The sequence below is a fragment of the Paramormyrops kingsleyae genome, chromosome 5, assembly GCF_048594095.1.
Source record: "Paramormyrops kingsleyae isolate MSU_618 chromosome 5, PKINGS_0.4, whole genome shotgun sequence".
Classification (NCBI taxonomy): Eukaryota; Metazoa; Chordata; class Actinopteri; order Osteoglossiformes; family Mormyridae; genus Paramormyrops; species Paramormyrops kingsleyae.
In genome coordinates, this window is record NC_132801.1 from 13,478,669 (window position 1) to 13,498,834 (window position 20,166).

The 20,166-nt window shown below is 44.0% G+C and overlaps 1 protein-coding gene across 3 annotated transcripts; it reads left to right on the plus strand.

Moving 5' to 3' along the window:
* Positions 1-1,249: 1,249 nt before the first annotated feature.
* wipi1 (WD repeat domain, phosphoinositide interacting 1) lies at positions 1,250-20,104 on the plus strand. 3 transcript variants are annotated; one of them, XM_023820506.2, is made up of 14 exons: positions 1,250-1,308; positions 4,519-4,670; positions 6,970-7,052; positions 9,364-9,533; positions 11,067-11,163; positions 11,279-11,376; positions 11,469-11,561; positions 12,468-12,538; positions 13,183-13,290; positions 13,699-13,863; positions 15,622-15,729; positions 16,487-16,620; positions 16,901-17,001; positions 19,518-20,104. In XM_023820506.2, the coding sequence occupies exons 2-14, from the start codon at positions 4,594-4,596 to the stop codon at positions 19,566-19,568; spliced, it is 1,356 nt and encodes a 451-aa protein (XP_023676274.1). In that variant the 5' UTR covers positions 1,250-1,308; positions 4,519-4,593; the 3' UTR covers positions 19,569-20,104. The 3 variants fall into 3 exon arrangements, with proteins under 3 accessions (XP_023676274.1, XP_023676265.1, XP_023676288.1); XM_023820497.1 differs by lacking the exon at positions 1,250-1,308 and adding an exon at positions 4,275-4,427; XM_023820520.1 differs by lacking the exon at positions 1,250-1,308 and adding an exon at positions 4,275-4,427 and having other exon boundaries at positions 9,367-9,533.
* The last annotated feature ends 62 nt before the right edge of the window (positions 20,105-20,166 follow it).

Here is a 20,166-nt window from a genome sequence, read left to right on the forward strand (position 1 = left end):
AAAATTACATTAATTGTATATGATAGAAGTTTTTCATAAAGACTCAGCAAAAATTTATACATACTTCCGACAAATACACACACAAATAATTAGGTTACAGTCCACCCAAGCCTGAAGCCTCAAGTGTTTCTTGGTTAAATTATTTACAAAATGGATTTGAGAGTGTTTTCCCTAGGCAAAACTCAACTCACTGAGGAGTAAATGCTTAAAAGATTCTGGCTTTTATTAGCACAGTAATTACACTACCTGACAATACAGGCTCAAATGGCATTTATGTAATGTAGGATTTCACGAAATTCTGTACAAAAGTTAGTGGGGTTTCCTTGGAAACTGCATATACTGATAGCAGTAGGAGCAGAATGAAATGTTCGTTTCATAACATTAGTAAGAGTGGGTTTAGAAGAGTGTTTTTGTTTTGCTTCATCTTTTTCTTTACTGCTCAAGTTCTCCGGCTGGCTAGCTATGTAACATTCATTGTTATTTTCAGTAATAAATCAGCAAAAATAGCAGGCACACTCTGGAACTGCCAGGTACTGAAACTAAAGTAATGCACTTACATTGGTGTTTAAATAGGTAGTTAAATACACTTATTTTTCTATTCACTTGAGGGTGTTTGCTAAGGAACGATCTCAGGAATTGCCTGCCGATCCCGGTCCTCCGATCCGGTGTGTTTGTAGCTGCAGACTGGAACAGAGACCAGGGAAGGGACGGATGGTCCTGGCAGAGTAAGAGTGGGTATAGAATGTGATAACAGAAAATTTGAGAGGATCCTGCACTGATTTCTTACAGATTTCTCTACCTAAGGTTTCTTGGCACATATATTGGTATATAACATGCACAAAAATACTCCATATTGTACATCCATCCATTTTCCATAATTTCTCATTGAGTCCAGGTTTACAGTGAGACTGGAGCCTATCCCAGGAAGCAATGGGAAAACACTCACAGGCTGAAGGCGATTTAGGGACATCAGTTCATCATCCCACATGTTTTTGAAACTGTTGGGGAAACTGAAGTATCCAAAGTAAACTCTTCCGCCAGATAAGTCAAGTCAAATCAAGTGGTTTTTATTGTCATTTCAATGATATACAGTGAAACAGTACATAGTGAAATGAGACAACGTTCCTCCAGGACCATGGTGCTACATATTACACTACATCAACACAGGACTACATAAAGTGCAAGGCAGGCTAAGTCTAAAGTGTAAAGTGCAACAGTGCAATGGGTTGTGCAAAAGAGTAAACCAACACAGATGCATGGTGACTGTACACACAATACACACAGATGGCCAGGCTGGAAATCAAAAAGGTAATTATCTGCATATTACCAGCTCTTATACAAAAGGAGAATACCACAAAACGGAGAAGCAGAATAGAAGGCCATAATTTAATGTAAACGACACAGTGTCACTATTTAAAATGCAATGTGGCCAGAACAGCAGGTGGAAATAAATTATTATGTATACAAAACCAATGGGCAGGGATTAGATAGTTGATATTATAATAAGCATGATGTCAGTATTAGCACAAGGGGAAAACAGACTTAAGCATTTAACAGAGTGAGAGAAAACATAGGATTAGTAATGTGCTCATCACCGGACTTAATTCTCCCTGACTCGGAATGCACATTTTCACCGACCTTAGCGAGACAGAAAAGTATGACATTACTTCATGGAGCCTGTTCACCTTATCGTTCCCTATAAAGGATACCCTACATAACTGGACTTTGAGTAGTTCTCAGGCCCAGTTCTACCAGACCCCTGCGCATGCATAACTGAACTGTGAATTGCACTTTGGTCAAGATTTTATCTACAGGCCACGCAGACTGTCTATACAAAATTTAAAACTGAGTAACTTTTGATAATGAGTTTAGCATTCGGCATTGGAACATTTCAACTGTGGTTATTTTTCCCTTGTTTACAACATAGCTCCTGCCAGCAAAGGTATAAGAAAATCTTAATACAATTGTGAAAAGGCACAAATTAGGCAATGGGTATAAAATGGTTTCAGATGGTTTCATCTATTCCTGTAAATATTTCCAAGACCATCAGTAAGAAGTGGAAGGCATATGAAACCAGTAAGACCTTTGCCTAAATGAGTCCATCCCACTAAACTGAACAAAAGACCCCGGAGGGGACTGATCAGAGTACCAAACAAGAATTCAATGGCCACTTATAAGAAAGTATAGGCCTTTTGTTAAAATGTAGTCAATTTGTGCATCCATCCATCCATTTTCTGTAACCACTTGTCCTATTCAGTCACGGGATGTCTGGAGCCTATAATGGAGGCTACAGGCACAAGTCAGCGAACAACCTAAGATGGTGCACCAACCAATTGCACACTCACACACCGTTCACTCACACATGCACATCCATGGGCACTTTGGTAATGCCAGTTCACCATGTTTCTGGACTTCAGGGAGAAACCAGAGTAGCCGGAGAAAAACCCACCACGACACGGGGAGAACATGCAAACTCCACACACACAGAGCCATGGTGGAGGAAACTGAGGTGTGAGGTAACAGTGCTAACCATCGTGCCTCCACGCCACCCTCAATTTGTGCATGTTGCACAGAAATATCTGTGCAGACGAGGGCTCTTTGTAAATGGTTGATGAAACAAACTGAAAAAATGCCTGCATTTAGGCTCAACTAAGGGGGATTTTCTGGAGCCATGTAGAAAAAAAGGTTTTGTGGTCTCATGAAAGAACCTTTCGGCCTCGATGAGACATGACCAGAAATGATGTATCACCATCTATACCACAGCTGTCAGACTCCAGTCCTAGAGGGCCGGAGTCCTGCACATTTTTGGGTTTCCCCTCGTTTAACACACCTTATTCAACTTCTTGAGCTAATTACCACATAGCTGTTGAACTGAATCATTTGTGGTGGAACAGGGAAAGAACTAAGCTACACAGGGCTGCAGCCCCCCAGGACTGCAGTTTGACACCCCTGATCTATACCATAACATGTGGTGGGGGCAGAGGCCTTTTTGGAGTTGTTTCTGCTCATCGGGCATTGGAGTAGTTGAAGGAAAGCTGGGTGGTGCCAAATTCAGTAAGACCTGCAGCGCTCTGGCAAACTGGAAAAGAAGTTCAGCACTGCCAGAGTAACAAAAGAGTAGCTAAAAAACAAGGGTCATAGAGTGACAAACGGTTGACCTAACAGCAAGCCTGCACAGAAACATGGTTTGAGTACAGCTGTCCATCCATTCACTTTCTAACCACTCCTCCTGTTTACAGGGACCTGCAGCCTATTCCAGGCAACACACACACACACAGCACAAAAGAACATGCAACATACACACATAGAGCAACGAAAGGATTTAAACCCTCAAGCCTGAAGGCAACAGTGCCACCCACTGAGACACTCACAGTACAGTTTTGGGAAGGGCATTCCCAAAATATGTATGCTGGTCAACAGCTTCTTAAAAATATTGAAGGAATATAGTACTTACACCATGCATGAACTCTTCTTATTCATCATTTGCTGACAAAAAAAAACTTGAGCAATTGTTTTGTAAGCTACGATATTCAGTTGAAGTTCAAGAAAAATCCTTCATTGTTGTTTTTGGCTTGTTGGCCCAAAAAGGTCATAACAAAAAATGTCTGCAGACTTTTTATATGCTTTTTAAATTGAGCCAATCTTAGGTAACACATTTTGTATAGTAAATATATATCTGTGGCATAATGCTTGTACTACCTGCATCATGTCACTTTTGCTTCATGCACTATCTGTTATTAACTAATTTGACTGAGGTCAGTACAAACACCAGCATAAGGTACATCCCTGACCCTGAAGAAAAAAATCTGATGGAAAGTTATTACATTTTTTTCAATGCGTTCTGACTAGAATAGGGCTTAATTTCGGTTGAGCAATCCGCCACAATTCAATAAGGCCGGGTTCTTATCTACTGTAACATGTGGAGCATAACAACCCTGCAGAAATGTCAAAAAAACGTATTGCTCGTCATGCTCAATTAAAAGGAAAAGCATTATAGGAGCCAACATTATAAGATATGCATTATAATAGAAACGAAGTCTATACTACATTCAAATTAGCAGCCATCGTCCGAAATTATGAGACATTTATTTCAAGGCGTTGTTTGTTGGCGTGCTGCATGTTTTGACCAATAGAAAATAGCCCTGCTGGAAGAGGCGGTGCCCACTGTACTCCGTTCATATTAACCAATCACACACTACTGTTGTGGGGCTTGACCAATAGAAATCGCAATGGACAACAGCAATTGCATCTCTTTACAGCCAACTGGTGTTCGGCGTCGGAATGACGCAACATCAAGTCAGCTGTTTTTGTTTTGCTTCATCTTTTTCTTTACTGCTCAAGTTCTCCGGCTGGCTAGCTATGTAACATTCATTGTTATTTTCGGTAATAAATCAGCAAAAATAGCAGCTACACTCTGGAACTGCCAGGTACTGAAACTAAAGCAATGCACTTACATTGGTGTTTAAGTTCGTAGTTAAATACATTTATTTTGCTATTCACTTGCGGGTGTTTGCTAAGGAACGTTCCCAGGAATTGCCTGCGATCCCGGTCCTCCGATCCGGTGCGGAGGAGCGGAGGTAGCTGGGGACTGGAATGGAGACCAGGGAAGGTACGGATGGTCCTGGCCGAGCGGAAGGGCTGATCTGCGCTTCCTTCAACCAAGATACCACGTAAGCGCCCTGTCAAAACTAGCAGACATCAATATCGGATTTTTTCAGTAAATCCCAATTACATTGCGTAGGCATAATAATGTCCCATCTGTTTAGGGTAATTAAATGACAACATTAATGGTATCCCGTTACGTTTTACGTAATATTAAATATTATTACACTTGTTATACTTCGCGCTGTTGATCTTTGCCGGTTGACATTAACAGTACTTCACAGCTTGATTTTACGGAGACTTCGTTCTGTTTGCACGTATGTGCACACGTTATAGATTTTTTACAATGTTAGGAATCGCTGAAAATATTTTATCCATCAATAAAATGACCCATCCCTATATAATTGTTTCGTCTCAAAACCATAGTGTATATAATGCTGCTTTGCTTTACGATTCTTTGGATCGTAATACTTGTTTTCGTATGTTAAATATTGATTTTTTGTATTATTAGTGTAATTAGTGTGAGGTGAGACGTAACTTGTGTATATAACAGCGGCAAAATATGAATTAAGATTCAGTGGTGACCTCATTTGGAAAATGTCAGTGAAGGGCCTCGTTTCCTACTGGCAAAGTTATTTAAAAATAGTTTCTCAACCTCAAGTTCTCTAGCGTTAGAATCTACAGCACACACATTCCGATACTTGAACTATCTCAGAAACCTCCTTTGCTTTTAACAACACACTATGTTCCAGGAAAACTTACTGATTTTTAAGAAAACAACGTTTTCTTTAGAAGTCATGTCAGAAAATGGTTCAAGTGGATCTAAGGGAAATAGGTAATATTGTAACTAGTGCCTGCACACTCCCATCTAGCTCCTGACAAGAAGACAAGCAGTCATGCACTCAATTAAAAAGTTTTAATAAAACTTACATATATAACTGAAATGTGAATCACCTTTAATAGTAGCTAATTTGTCAAGACTTGTTTAATGAAAATAAGATTTAAAGATTTCTTTTTTTATATAATGGTGCCGCTTGTTTATAAATTTTAAAAAATAATACAGTTAGTTTTATCTTGGCCAGAAAGATAGCTACTTGGCAGTTTTACTGCTGAGTTTGCACTGGATTCCTTTCTCATTCCCTAGAATGGTATATTCTGTTATTCAGTTGACTCATTTCCCTTGCTGAGTTGCTAGGTTCCAAGTCAGCAGTAAATAAATAGTGGATTTTCTCTATGATGCCTACTGATTGGCTGGTTCCTTATGTACACAATACAAGTCACATGGTACTATGCAGGTGAGCTAAAGGTATGTGGAAGAACAAGAATCTGTCACTGGTAACCAGGAATGGATTGGCCATCTGGCATACTGGGCATTTTTTTCAGCCAGCAAAATCCCCTCCCAAAGCAAAACTTACCATAGGGGACCCCAAAGTCCTATTTTTAACCCCACTCCAGCCCAGCTGGTAACAGGTAGCCTGTTGTTGTGTCCGGCATTGAAAACAGGGCTTTATCAGCAGTTGGCTAAGGTAGCGTCATTGACATAAATCACACCATAATTATGCACACAGCATCTGTATTGTTGTGACTGTAAGGTGTTCATGATATCTGATTACACTTTACATTGTTGTTATTTGCAACTTCATCCATTTATTCATCTTCAAACGTCTTATCTGGTCGTGGTGGGCGGAGCCTGTCCACAGCAGCACTGGGCCCAAGGCTGGTGTACACTTGGGGAAGGACACCAGGATGTGGGTTCTTATGATAGCAGACAGGGTGGGTGTATCAGCTGCTGTGTGTGTTATAAACTATTCCTGAGACCAAACAGATTTGTTCCTTTATAACAGTGTCATTATCATGTCACTTATCATTCCCAATGGGGAAACATTTCTGTGGAATTTTCTTTTAGTTAGGAAATTATATCTATGATTCCATTGATTATTCCAACCAAAGCATTGTTACGTAAGGAGCAATGCAGCTGTCAATCTTATAACTGCTTATTCTGGTCAGGGTCACCTAGACCTTATCTCAGGTAGCACAGCGCACAAGGCTGGGGCACGCCCTGGATGGGATGCCAGTCTCTCGCAGGGTGAAATATACACAAATTAACCTTTGGACTGTGGGGCCCAACATATACGCAAATTCACAGTACAGGGGTGAGATTTGAAACCTCAAACCTGGAACTGTGCAGCTTCAGTGTGACTCACTGAGCCTTTACGCCCATGGCAGAGTACGTCACATGAAAGCAATTTCCTGTCACCTGAAATCTGAAGTCCTACCACATGTTTTGTGACTATTAAAGAGTTGTGTCAGTCGTGTGATGGGAATTTGAGACTTGTGCTCAGATTCAGTGCAGATCTCCTGTCTCAGGTCATTGGCTGTCGGGACCAAGAAGGGGTACAAGCTGTTTTCCGTGACCTCAGTGGATCGGCTGGACCTCATTCATGAAAGTGGTGGGTATCTCCTCATATCACGATCACAGTGCTGCATATGTCTGCTGTGCGTGAGAATTGCACAAAATACGTGTGATCGAAGAAAGACCTGTGTCGCTTAAAATGTGTTTTCAGCTGGCCCAGATATGCAGGAATAGTGATGAGACTGTAATGCTGACAGACGGTCCCTTCTTAATAAAGAGAGGATTGGAAAGCAGATATAAATGTAGAGATCTGAGAAACAAGTTTTTATAGTTGAACGTCAGGAGAGCAGCTTGAGAACTATAGGCTGTGTGGAGTGCAAATGATTAGGAGCCTAGAGATGAATGGATGGGGGTCTTTACTGGGGGGGGGGGGGTTGATGGCAAACATATATTATATAAAAAGCTATTCATGACTGGAGCCATTAAATAGGAATTTATTTGGGGGGCTAAAGCGCCTCTGCTAATGATTGTTGATTAAGGGAAGGAAGTGGTGAATAGTGTTGTCACAATTCCAAAATTATGACCTTGATAATGATGCCACATTAAGCATCACAATGCCAGTACTGCAACAATACCAATGACAAAAAAAAGTGTTGTTCTTTGTGCACTATGAACTATGAACTTGATGAAATCATAAACTCTTCTAATGATTATGGAACAGAGTATGCATAGAAAATACAAGATCATAACCTTAATATTGACACATTAAATAAACAGACAATATGTTAGAGCCAACCGTAGCTTACAAAATAGTGCTGGGGGGGGGGGGGATCAGTATGGATAAGATTGGTTATGCATTTTGAGGGGGTGCTGCAATGAGGAATGGGAACAAAAAACAGGGGAGCACACAGAACTGTAAAACATATTTATGTCGCAATCAATCTCATCACCTTTACTTTCTACTATAAAAAACTGCCCCCATAAAGGTTGTAGCAGTTTGTTCTGCTTTTTTCCATTCATCTGCTCAATAAACATATAAAAAGCTCCCCGCACTGGGCATTATGCATGATTATTTAACTGCTTAAAACACAGCGTAGGTACAGATGCTGTTTTGGTGATGTTAACGTAACCTAATGTATTTGGATTTCCTTGGGAATATAGCGTTAGCAATATCTGTAATAGCAGGGTTGCCAACTTTGGTCAGCTGGCTGGAATGAGATTTTTCAATTCCATAAGTCTTCACACACATGCACATGCATGTACATGTATGTAACAGTATTATCACCTTGTAAATAGTGTGTAAGGTTTGCAAACTAGCCCAGCGCCTTTGATGTAGCTAATTTTGGAACAATATAGATTTGCTGTTAGGGTGATGATACACAGGGCGACTAATTTCTATTTGAAAACCTTTGATTGGCAGTGGGCAGCTTTTTGCAATCATCCACATCCAGGTGAGTTGTCCTTTGTCCTTTCTCTCATCCGGGTGGTAGTTGTCCAGCAACGTTGCTTAAAAAGTTGCCCTGTGTATCATCACCTTAAAATTTCTTGCGGGAGTATCAGTGTCTGAAAGCATGAGTGTCGTGCCAAATGCATAAGAGCTGGCAACCCTAATAATAGTGTAATTAGTACAGGTACTAAAGAAATGTAATAGGGAACAGCTTTCAAAAATGTTGTACCACGGTACTTTTTCAGTACCGGATGCATGTTCAGCACTTTCAGACACAAAGTATGTATACATAATACAGTTTATTCTATACTGACACGCCTTAAGAATTTATTAGTTCCTGGGACATTTTCATCTTAATCTGTTTTTTAGGTCTTGGTGGATTTTAGATGTTCTTCCACATTCTTTCTTCTTTAAACTCTCAGTAAAACTGTCTGATTTACTGACCATTAATGAACATAAATCAATCTCGAGAAACTTTCTGGTCTTGTATGACGGAGGATCGGAGAGATGTGTGTGTGTGTGTGTGTGTGTGTGTGTGTGTGTGTGTGTGTGAGACGTAATCTGTGTTTACACTCTCCTGCCTGCAGTCACGGTTTTCCACTTGTTTGGCGTGCCTCAACAAAATGCTCAAACTATGCAGATATTGTGGTGTTAGTAGCACAGAACTGCAACCTCAGATGAGCTGCACTTCTGCGATACTGTGCAGGGTTACAGCCAGATGGCCCATCTTCCACACTGAGGCTTTCTAACATCTTGAAGGTGCACTTGAGTGCAGCACCGTATGTCTTCTACTAAATTGGCAAAAAACCTGTAATTATGTAATGAACTGGGGATTAAATCAAGATTATACTAACAACATTGTAATATCCTGAAATAACGAGAATAACGAATAATGCTGCATGGATGTTGGTGGGGCAGCTCATGTGGAGTCTGACGGCATGTTGATCTCCACCCTGGTCAGCAGACACCCCTGATGTCTACATCGTGGAGCGCTTGTTCTCCAGCAGCTTGGTGGTGGTGGTCAGCCTCGCCGCGCCGTGTCGCATGAATGTCTATCATTTCAAGAAAGGCACAGAGATCTGCAACTACAGCTACTCCAACAGCATCCTGGCTGTCCGACTCAACCGGCAGGTAGGCATCCGCAGCCCCAATCCATTCCTCAGGGATCCACAGACAGGGGCAAAAACGTGGACCGGCTGTGGGTCCCTGAGGACCGGATAGAGAAGCACTGGTGTTGAATGACGGCATGAGAGGCCAGAACAATCATTAGCCGTACTTCTTTTAGTTATAGCCACTGAATTTCAACCTATACTGTCCTAATGTTACTCAAATTAATGTTAAGGTTCTAAGTGATTGTGGTCCTAAAATCTTGAATCGTTCTTTATTGCTTCTTTTCCTGACCTGATTCAGTTAAACGAGGCCCTGAGTCTACAGTTATTTACAGGCAAGTAGTCCATGCTGGATAGAGATGTTTCTTTACAGTAGAATGAAGTTTGTTTATCTCTAGAATAAGAGTGGAAAATACAGCCTCTTGCTGTTTACTTAAAATTTTTTTAGTGAGGAGCAACATCTCATCCAGCATTGAGGCTTTCACTCTCCATGCCCGTCGTGGATTTCTGCCAACCTCAGCTTTACGGGGTCTTACTGAGGAGGCCGCATCTGTCTGGGATTCACCATGTGTTTAGCCTGCAGGTCTCCAGAAGGCTCTGCGTTGAAAATAGTACAGGTACACTGGAAAGCTTCTTCTCACTTATCCCATCTTGGTCTCCTTTGAGACATGCACACATATATACAGTTGAGAGCGAAGCTTGGATTCCAAATGGATTTTCAGGTCACTTATCCATCCGTGGGGCATTTCTGGGGGTTAAGTTTGTTCCATTCATCCATCCATCAGTCCAGTCATGGGGGACCTGGAGTCCATGCCAAGCGGCATAAGACACAAGGCTGATGAATGGGGTGCCAGTCTGTCACAGGATGAAATATGTTTTATAACAACTTAAAAAGTCATCATTGAGATGTGCAATTAATAATTTATAATGTATAGTACCCAGATGTTTGCTGCACTGTAAAATAATGACACAGATGACAGCTGTATAAATTGTTAGGTTCTTCCAAAGCATCATGTGTCATATTGCTGGCTGGTATTTGCCTGACACAGTATATCTCTGCGGCATAGCTGTGCTAAGGGCAGTTTATTGAGGCTTACAGGGGTAATGACAGCAGTGAATGAGTCCTGGCAGGCTGTGGAATGCAGGAGTGGAGGTGGGGAGGGACGGAGACGGGGGGGGGGCATACTTCATTGTCCAGCAGTAGCACTCAGCTGTAGCTACTGTATTTTTTGGGGGTTCTTCTTGGTTTTTCAAATAAACGAATAAACATGCAAAGGTGAATTGGAGGTACCAGATTATCCATATGTGTGAATGGTGTGTGAATGTGCCCTGCCTTGGGTCGCCGCCCCATCCTGGGTTATTCCCTGCCTTCCACCCGTAGCTTCCAGTATAGGTTCCAGACCCCAGCTACCCTGCATAGGACAGCTGGGTATACAACATGGATGCATTGACGGATAAAAACGGACGCTGTCTTTCCTGTGCAGTGAAAATGTTCCCTTAATGTTGGGATACTGGGGTGGAGGGCTACTGCTCTGACATTCCTTCGTCTGTGCAGAGGCTGATCGTCTGCTTGGAGGAGTCGATCTACATCCACAACATCAAAGACATGAAGCTGCTGAAGACCTTGCTCAATACGCCGTCCAACCCTGCAGGTACGGTCCCACACGCGCTCCGCGTGCGTTCCGCGTGTGTTCCGCGTGCGTTCCGCATGCCGCCTGCCCCTTCACTGCTCCCGCCACCACTGACGGCCGTGCACATGTCCTCCAGGGCTCTGCGCTCTCTCCAACAACCATTCCAACTCATACCTGGCTTACCCCGGCAGTACCACCATCGGGGAGATAACTGTCTATGACGGCAACAACCTGGTGAGGCCGTTAGGACGGGGGCGGGGGTTGACTCTGCCTGTTTGACTGCTCATCTGAAACCGGGCTGCTTGTTTTTCGCTCCGCCCACACAGAGCACCGTGACCACGATCGCTGCCCACGACAGCCCCCTGGCAGCCGTCACCTTCAATGCTTCGGGCACCAAGCTGGCCAGCGCCTCCGAGAGGGTGAGAGGCCCCTCAGCGTGCATGCTGCAGCGCACCCTGCAACGCCGTGTCCGCAACCCTGTCGCATTCTACCCCGCATCCAAATCTTTGTGCGTCAGGCGCCCTGCTTCCCTGCCTTTTTTTCCTCCCTTCAATGAATCGCCAAAAAAACTGCAATGCCTGCAGATAAATATCTAGGCTTCTTAAGATGCTCAGGTTGAGGTAGGTGCTGCCACATTTCTCTTAGTGGCTGGTGACACAGTATAGGAGGTCCTTCTGCAGTGCTAGTGGATGTTTTCAGCATGTGGCCACTTTCAGGACTTGCACAAAGCTCAGATAAGAGGGATTTGATTATATAAAATATAGTAGAAGATAACAATGAAGATCATCTTCGTTTTCACCAGCTAATGTATAAGGTCTTTGGTGTCTAAGATCACTTAATGGCTTCCACAATGCTAACAAGTATAAATCTGTTTTAGCATCATTTTGTGTTTATATTGGATGTCGTTACTAGTCGTCCCCTTAGACTTGGACTGTGGAACATTTAACTTCTGGAGCATCAGTAAGAATACAGTGATGAACTTACCGCATATAACGATCAGGCATGTGGCCTGGAGCCCCTCGAAACCTACTGAGAGGGACTTATCGATAGGGAGCCCACACAAAATTAATTTCTGGCTATGAGCCGGGGCGGCATTAGCCAAATCTCAACATGCATTGCGAGGCAAGAATAGAAGTGTATCGTGAGGTGCGCAGGCTACGGATATTTAGTAAAAATGAAGAAGCAGACGATTATATTTTGTAAAACCAAACAGAAATGGATGTGACCTTATGGCCCCTCCCGTGGTGTTCTGCGGTCCATCACACTTACATTATGGCCATTGCAGGTGACATTGATCTAAATATCCCCCCCCCCCCCACCCCTAGGGCACCGTCATCAGGGTTTTTGGCATTCCTGATGGAGCGCGCTTGTTCGAGTTCCGCCGGGGGATGAAAAGGTAGGACGGCGTCCACGCCGGGCATGACGGGGTGGTGGGTGAGAGGAGAGGTCAAGGGGCGCCGGCACGTGTGGCGATGACGTCAGACTGACGCGGTCTCGCGCTGCTGGCATGCCGCTTTTGCCAACCGCGTTCACCTGGTGCCACCATCTGTTCGGATGTTTGGTTTATTTTCATGATTTCCTCAAAGACTACAACAAATCCAATAAATTTTAAAGATCAGATAGACGTATTTATCCAGAGATACTGGATAAATCGGATCATTTTGTATAGCTATGAAAATCATTTTATCTAGTGGAGACATTATACGAAAAAATACTTATCCAGAAAGGGCCGCTGTGTATGCAGTTTTTTGTTCGCACTTCCTAATTAGATTACTAATTAGAGGACTGATTGGCTAAAGAGTCCTCACACCTGGGTTGGAACAGCTGACCTAAAGGTTACCCCAGAACCTGCACACACCGGCCCTTTGCGGATAAGATCACCCACCCCTGTAGCGTACAGTATTTCACTAAGAACAAACAGGTCTCTGTCCCAGGTTTAGCGTCATTACCATAAGTTTAAATTCTGTGTTAAGATGACTTCACCCCAAATTCTGCTCGATGGGGAGAACATAGAGGAACATATCCTCTGACTTCCTGCAGGTATGTCAGCATCAGCTCCCTGTCCTTCAGCGCTGACGCCCAGTTCCTGTGCGCTTCCAGTAACACAGAGACTGTGCATATCTTTAAGCTGGAGCAGCACAGCCCAAGGTACGAGGCAACCCAGACATGCAGCTACACCCAGACTCTGGCAGGTGCTTCTATAATGACCGGCACATGCAAGCTTTGTTCAAGCTACTCTCTCTCTCTCTCTCTCTCTCGATCCCTCGATGTCTGTCTGTTTAATCTGTTAAATGGATCATACTTCATTATATAGTGACAGCAGGCTGGCAGCATATAAGCACTACAGCTGGCAGCGTATGCCGTAGCAAGATAGGATGGCAGTACATATTACTACCACATGAGGGCAGCATCGATTACTTTGCATCCAGATACAGGTTTTTGTCGAAGGAGTGATGAGCTTCCACAATGCGGCGAATGTGTTGACAGTGACAGGCAGACCCTTAGAATAAGAAGCTGTACATGCTGTCAGCTCAGTCTCTGCGTTTCCCTCCCCAGTCGAGAGGAGGAGTCTCCCACTTGGTCTGCCTATGTGGGGAAGATGTTCTCAGCAGCCAGCAACTACCTCCCTGCGCAGGTGTCCGACATGATGAACCAGGACCGAGCCTTTGCTACAGTGCGCCTCAACATCTTTGGCCTGAAGAACGTATGCGCCCTGGCCACGTAAGCCCACCGCCCCCCCCTCCACTTTGATGAACTGACCAATCGCTGTCAGCCAGAATCACGAGGAAATGTCCTTGTGCAGTGTGTGCACAGCTGCAGGGCTGCACGGCTGCATGGCTGCAGGGCTGCACACTTAAACCGGCAAGCAGGAAGACCCTCCCGCTCCGCAGTGCAGTGGCATAAGCTTCAGTTTTACACCCGCTAGTTTTATTTTACACGTCCCAGTCCCAGTCCCAGTCCCAGTCCCAGTCCTTAAACCAAACCTGCTGTATGGAAATGCAAAAAACTGCTTATAAATCACTCGCTTATATTGATTTGACTTTTTTTATTTATTTATTAAATATCTGCATGCTAATTAGCACACCCACTACTCAAAAAAATCCACTTATAAAAAATTTGTCTGCTGCCACCTGTTTGTGTATTAAGGCTTTATTTTCTGCCCTTAACATGGGAATATAAATCTGCCATTTGATTTACATTGAAATATACAGAAATTCTGCAGCAGGCAAATCTCATGTACGAAACAGCTAATTCTGTAACCGGAAATGTACATTTTTCACACCTTTTTTTAAATTATTTTTTGCTTTAGCCTGTGGGTCTTAAACGCGCCATCTGGGAAATAACCTACTGTGAGCCACTGTGATCAGCAACAAGTCATGCATCCACACATCTTCCAATTGCCGATCCTGAGCGGGGGGGGTTGAGGGACACCCTGGATGGGATCCTGGCTCATCGCAGGGCTCATACACACACTATAGACCAGGGTTCTTTAAATCTGGACCTCGATTCCAAATCCAGGCCTTGTTTTCAGTTCTCCCAGGTAGTTAGTTTAATAATTAGTGATTCTGATTGGTCAGAGGCTTCAAGCCTGACTGACTGGTAAAGGAAGGCTGGAAAACCAGCAGTGCTCGGACCTCGAGGACCGTGATTTGAATAACCCTGCTATAGACAATTTAGAGATGGCAGTTAATTTAACTGCCTGTACTCTGTACTGTGGGAGGAAACTGGAATACCCAGAGGAAATCCAGGCAACTGGGAAAATGTGTGAAAGCGACACACTCAGAGAGGGGGCGGGCAGAACTCTGATGCAGCAGTGTCACCCCTGAGCCATCAGGACATCAGTCTGAGCAAAAATGAAATTGCTTCTTAATTAATACAGAATCACATAGGATGTTACAGTAATATCTTTATACTGTTCAGCAATGCCAAGTCACATCAGGCTAATCAGCTCTTATGTTACACCTATGCTGCTTAACACAGGGGATAAAATGGTGTTCAGCTGATGTTATTTGATAGTTAATGTTGGCATGTTGGCCTTTTCCCCCAAAAACTGCAGCCTGCTATTTGTATAATGTTTACTTTGTATTGATCGGCTTCAGAAATCACTATCATAATCTGGCTGTGTGTAACACAATGACAGTGAAACCTTTGAATGTATCATATGGAGCATTCAGGCATATCATCCGTTCAGATCGTATAGCTATAGTGGCAGTCCCATCGACCGGGTACCCATATCCTCCTGAGATTCATTTTTTGTCCTCTATAAAGGTCGTTATGTTTTTGCTCGTATCTCTCACACCATGCATGCTATTCTGTTAAGTCCTGTTGTTCCTTAAAGAGGACAGTTAGGGCTTTAAGCTGATGTCACATGTGTGGGGTGTGCTTTTGAAGTGCATTTTGATGCATGGCCGCACACAGCGATCTCTCTCACGCCCGCCCTGCCCTGCTGATTGTGCCGCTGCACTCTACCTCCACCAGGATCCAGAAGCTGCCTCGGCTGCTGGTGGCCTCGTCTGATGGAAGTCTCTATATTTACAACGTGGACCCTCAGGATGGTGGCGAATGCGTACTAGTTAAGAACCACAGGTGAGGTGGACAGCAGCTGTGCTCCTTATTCCGCTTTCTCCAAGCCTCACGTCTGCATCTCTGCATCCCTTCCTTGGACCATCTCTCTAGCCCAGTGTTTCCCAGCCTGGTCTTTGGGGACCCCCAGACAGCCCATGTTTTTGTGGATTGTCTGGCAGGGAGCAGGGAGGGAGCAAAAACGTGGACCGTCTGGCAGGGAGGAGGGAGGGAGAAAAAATGTGGACCGTCTGGCAGGGAGGAGGGAGGGAGAAAAAACGTGGACCGTCTGGCAGGGAGGAAGGAGGGAGCAAAAACGTGGACCGTCTGGCAGGGAGGGAGGGAGGGAGGGAGCAAAAACGTGGACCGTCTGGCAGGGAGGGAGGGAGGGAGCAAAAACATGGACCGTCTGGCAGGGAGGGAGGGAGGGAGCAAAAACGTGGACCGTCTGGCAGGGAGGGAGGGAGGGAGCAAAAACGTGGACCGTCTGGCAGGGAGGAGGGAGGGAGAAAAAACGTGGACCGCTGGCAGGGAGGAGGGAGGGAGCAAAACCGTGGACCGTCTGCCAGGGAGGAGGGAGGGAGCAAAAACGTGGACCGTCTGCCAGGGAGGAGGGAGGGAGCAAAAACGTGGACCGTCTGGGGGTCCCTGAGAACCTGATGCGGAAACACTGCTCTAGTCCATCTGAAGCCCCATTTCCCATAATGTCTCTGCTGTAGCCCAGTCAGTCTCCATTATCTTTGCCTTAATGTCCACCTACCCACCACCTCCCTACCTGCAGGCTGATTGAGTCTGAGGACGGCCAGAGGGAATCTGCTGATGCGTCGGAGAGCCGACCAGCCCAACCTGCCAGCCAGTCCTACGCCGCCACTGTCGCTATCCCCACTGCCACACCTTCCACCGCAGCTCTTACCGGTACGTGTTGGGGGCATCGCCAAGTAGAGAAGCCATGTCCTGGGAGTATACTGCCAGATTGCAGCCGTCATTCATGGCTGGAACCAAATGGTTTGTTGAACATGGCCTAATATGTTAATGGGGCTTGTCTTACAATCATGCCTCTTTTAGCTAGTGCTTGATTCTCCTCTCGGGGCCTAGCGGGGCTTGGTGTTTGTGAGAAGAGTGATCTCTCTCTGTCTCTCTCTCTCTCTCTCTCTCCCTGTCTCTCTCTCTCTCTATCCACCCCACCCCCCACTAGGGTACTCCGAAGATGGAGGAATGAGGAAGGGTGAAGTGATCCCAGAACACGAGTTCGCGGCAGGACCCGTGTGTCTCGATGATGAGAAGGAGTTTCCCCCTGTGAGCATTCAGAATAATTAAAACCCTCCGTGTGTGCTGGCAAGTCCACATCCACTCGCAAGGCTGCTGACGGCCTGAGGCTTGGGAGGGGGGGGGGGCTGACCATGTGCCAAAGCATCGCCCCAGTGTAAAACGTGACCAGACATCTGGCTGCACCTTGATACCTGGTTACAATTTACACAGAGAGATAGAATTTAGAATTAAAAGTATTTATTTTTGTTTGCCTGCGATCGTCCACGTGTATTTCAGTGTGGAGAAGATGCCTCTCCACACTGCACACATTGCCGATGTCAGGCCAATCATAACTGTCCAGTGTGCCATGAGAGGGAAGGAAAGAAGAGACATATTTTATCTAGTTTTAGTGTGTTAACAAACTTAAGTGCTTTACAGGCAAAGGGTGATTTGGCAGCACACCAGCTTGACTGCACGTTACAATTTATCTTTCTTAATTTACTAATATATTTTTTCCTCCATATCTGCCAAAACAGCATAGCACTTATTTTAATAAACCATTTTTAATCTAGATTTTGTACGAAGAGATGTAACTAACTATCCGGTGTCTGGAGACAACATTCCCAGAAAAAAAAGAAAACTAATGTATTAATCAATCATTTTGAACTTTATTCCGTTTTATGCAGATATATGGATTGAAGGGTTAAATTTCAATGGACATCTTGATTTTTTTAAGAGAAGAAAAGCAGCATAGATGCACCTTTTTACAGAGCTGTGTTCTTTTAGCAGAAATGCATATTTTTGGCAAGTGAATCTCTGTAATGTGTTTTCAGCACTTTCTGGGTCAGTACTGGTGGACTCATGCAGCAGGTCAGGGTCCGAGGATGGCCGGGTTCTGGCTCCCTTTTTAAGCACAAACTGCAAAAAGGGTCTGGATTTTTACATAAATCAATTATATTATATTTAGCTAATGCTGTAATGAGCACAGCTATGGATAATTTTTGTTACCAATGAAACATTTTTCCAGTAAAGGTGTGTTGACTACCACATTAAGACATTTTACTTTGTGAAATATTTACCCTTTTAATTAAGATTTAGTATCGTAAGGAGGCCTGCACACGCACAGCAAAATGGCTGCTCCTGAGGTCCAGTTAATTTCATTAAACAGACCTAGAAAATCTCCAGATGCTGTAACTAGAGCCCAGATCGTATTTTCAACCTGATTCAGATACGCGGCGGCTGTAGGAATGGTGTCTTACATTTAAATACATGCGCAGGCAAACATTTCATCTGATCTCCATCAAATAAATTTGGGATTGTAGGTCAGTATGTTACCGTGGCATATTACTGTGACCCCCTCTACAGTATTTTTCACCCCACCAGATGGAGCTGTCCTGTGTACTTGTCCGGGTCTTTGCTGGTTCATTTAATACCTGAGTTGTACTTGTTTCCTTGTAACTGGGTTTTGTCTGTATTAATGAGTAAATTCTTAGTAAGCATTTACCATGTGAAGCTTTTAGAAGTAGGTGAAGATCTCTTCATAATATGGTCTTTCGTGGACTTTTATCACTGAAGGTGTCTGTGTGTTTTTTTTTAAAGCATGACTAATGTTTAGTGCGGATTGATCAGTAATTATTGACACGGATGAATGCTTGCTATGAAACAGCATACAGCCATCTGCCAGTATAGTAAACTCGTAAAGAGCAATATATGGTTTGCAGTGAGGTGGGGCTGGATTTGGACCGTATCACTGTAGACTCAGAAGAATGATCTTCCAGGTATTATTCCTCATGAGGCTGGTAAAGGTACTGTGCAACAAATTCAGGTTACAAAGGCCTGAAGATTTTCCACTGACCACAAATGTAATAATCATTTTGTCAGTTTGTGGAACCTTAAGAAAACATCATTGAGCTATCGCCTTAAAAACATTCTACCGAAAATGTGATATGTTAAGTAATTGTTTTTTATTACTGGCAAAACCAGTAGGAACTTGTGTACTTGGGCAAATCGAGACAAAAGCCTTCAGCTCCTCTGCTGCTCTTGCCAAGGTTGTCAGCAGCTGGACGTTTTCAAGTTGAAAACCGCAACATATTTAATGGAAACCAATATTTATGATTGATCTAAGCAACATGTGGCCTTGTATGGCTCTGGGGGTTAGGCTTCGGTGCCTGTGATCGGAAGGTTGCTGGTTCGAATCCTGTGGTCCTCAGAGTAATGCCACTGTTGGGCTCTTGACAGAAAGGCCCATAGCTCCAGTTCCTCCAGGTCCTGGCTGACCCTGTTTTCTCAATTGTGTGTCACTTTGGGTAAAAGCATCTGCTAAAAAAATGCTGTGTATTGGGGAGGATGATTTATTTATGCTTTTGGGCATTTGAAGGAGACCAGGTGTGAGGTCATGCAGCATGGCTTCATGTCTTCTCAAAGGTAGCAGGAGGAGTTTGAGCCTGCATGTCCACCTTGGCAGTGAAGGCAGGGACCTGGGCAGTGTGCATGTGATGAACTGTGCTCTAATCTTTCTATGCTGCGGCACCGGGAACAATGAAGCTGTGTTTTGGTTTTGGTAGATAAATCGATGCCGTGACGAGACTCGGAGTGGCAAAGGGAGACGGCCGTGAGGTTAGAGCGTGCAGGTGGCGGCCCGTGGTGACCTGCAGCCGGAACATCGGTTAAGCGCGAGCCAGCAGAAACAAACTCATAGCAGGGCACTACGTTCCGTATGACTAACCCAGAGGCAGGAAAAATGGGCAAGGGGGCGGGGCAAAAATGGAAGATAGTGTCCTACTCAGGACTAGGACTGGACTACATTAGCAAAGCCACAGGGGTGGGTGATATGGAAAGGGTACATGACTGAACTCAAATATAAGGAAATATCAGTTTACTTGACCATTAAGATTAACAAAGTATATTAATTGTTATTGTATTTAATCGTGACTAAGAAGTGTAACCGTTTTTATCATGTTTAATCTGTTTTTTAGATTGTTTTATTTTGGATACATGTTTGTGTCTCCCTCCATGTACCATGTTGTCAGGCTGTTTTGTATGTGCCTATCATAATATAATTTGTAACCATGGAAAGAGTTTTTGCCAGGTGCACTAAAACCAAAAGCAGAAAAAAAGTGGAATTACAATAGAAATAAACTTATGCAACTTGTCCTTTGGCCAGTGCTGATTTTTTCCCACTCAGACTGATGCAAGGTTAAGAACATGGATTGT

Bases quoted from the DNA above. Each gene is read 5' to 3' on its own strand.
- wipi1 (XM_023820506.2), top strand. From the start codon at position 4,594: ATGGAGACCAGGGAAGGTACGGATGGTCCTGGCCGAGCGGAAGGGCTG. The intron at 9,534-11,066 runs GTAGGCATCCGC...TCGTCTGTGCAG, and splicing joins CTGTCCGACTCAACCGGCAG to AGGCTGATCGTCTGCTTGGA. The intron at 11,164-11,278 runs GTACGGTCCCAC...CATGTCCTCCAG, and splicing joins TACGCCGTCCAACCCTGCAG to GGCTCTGCGCTCTCTCCAAC.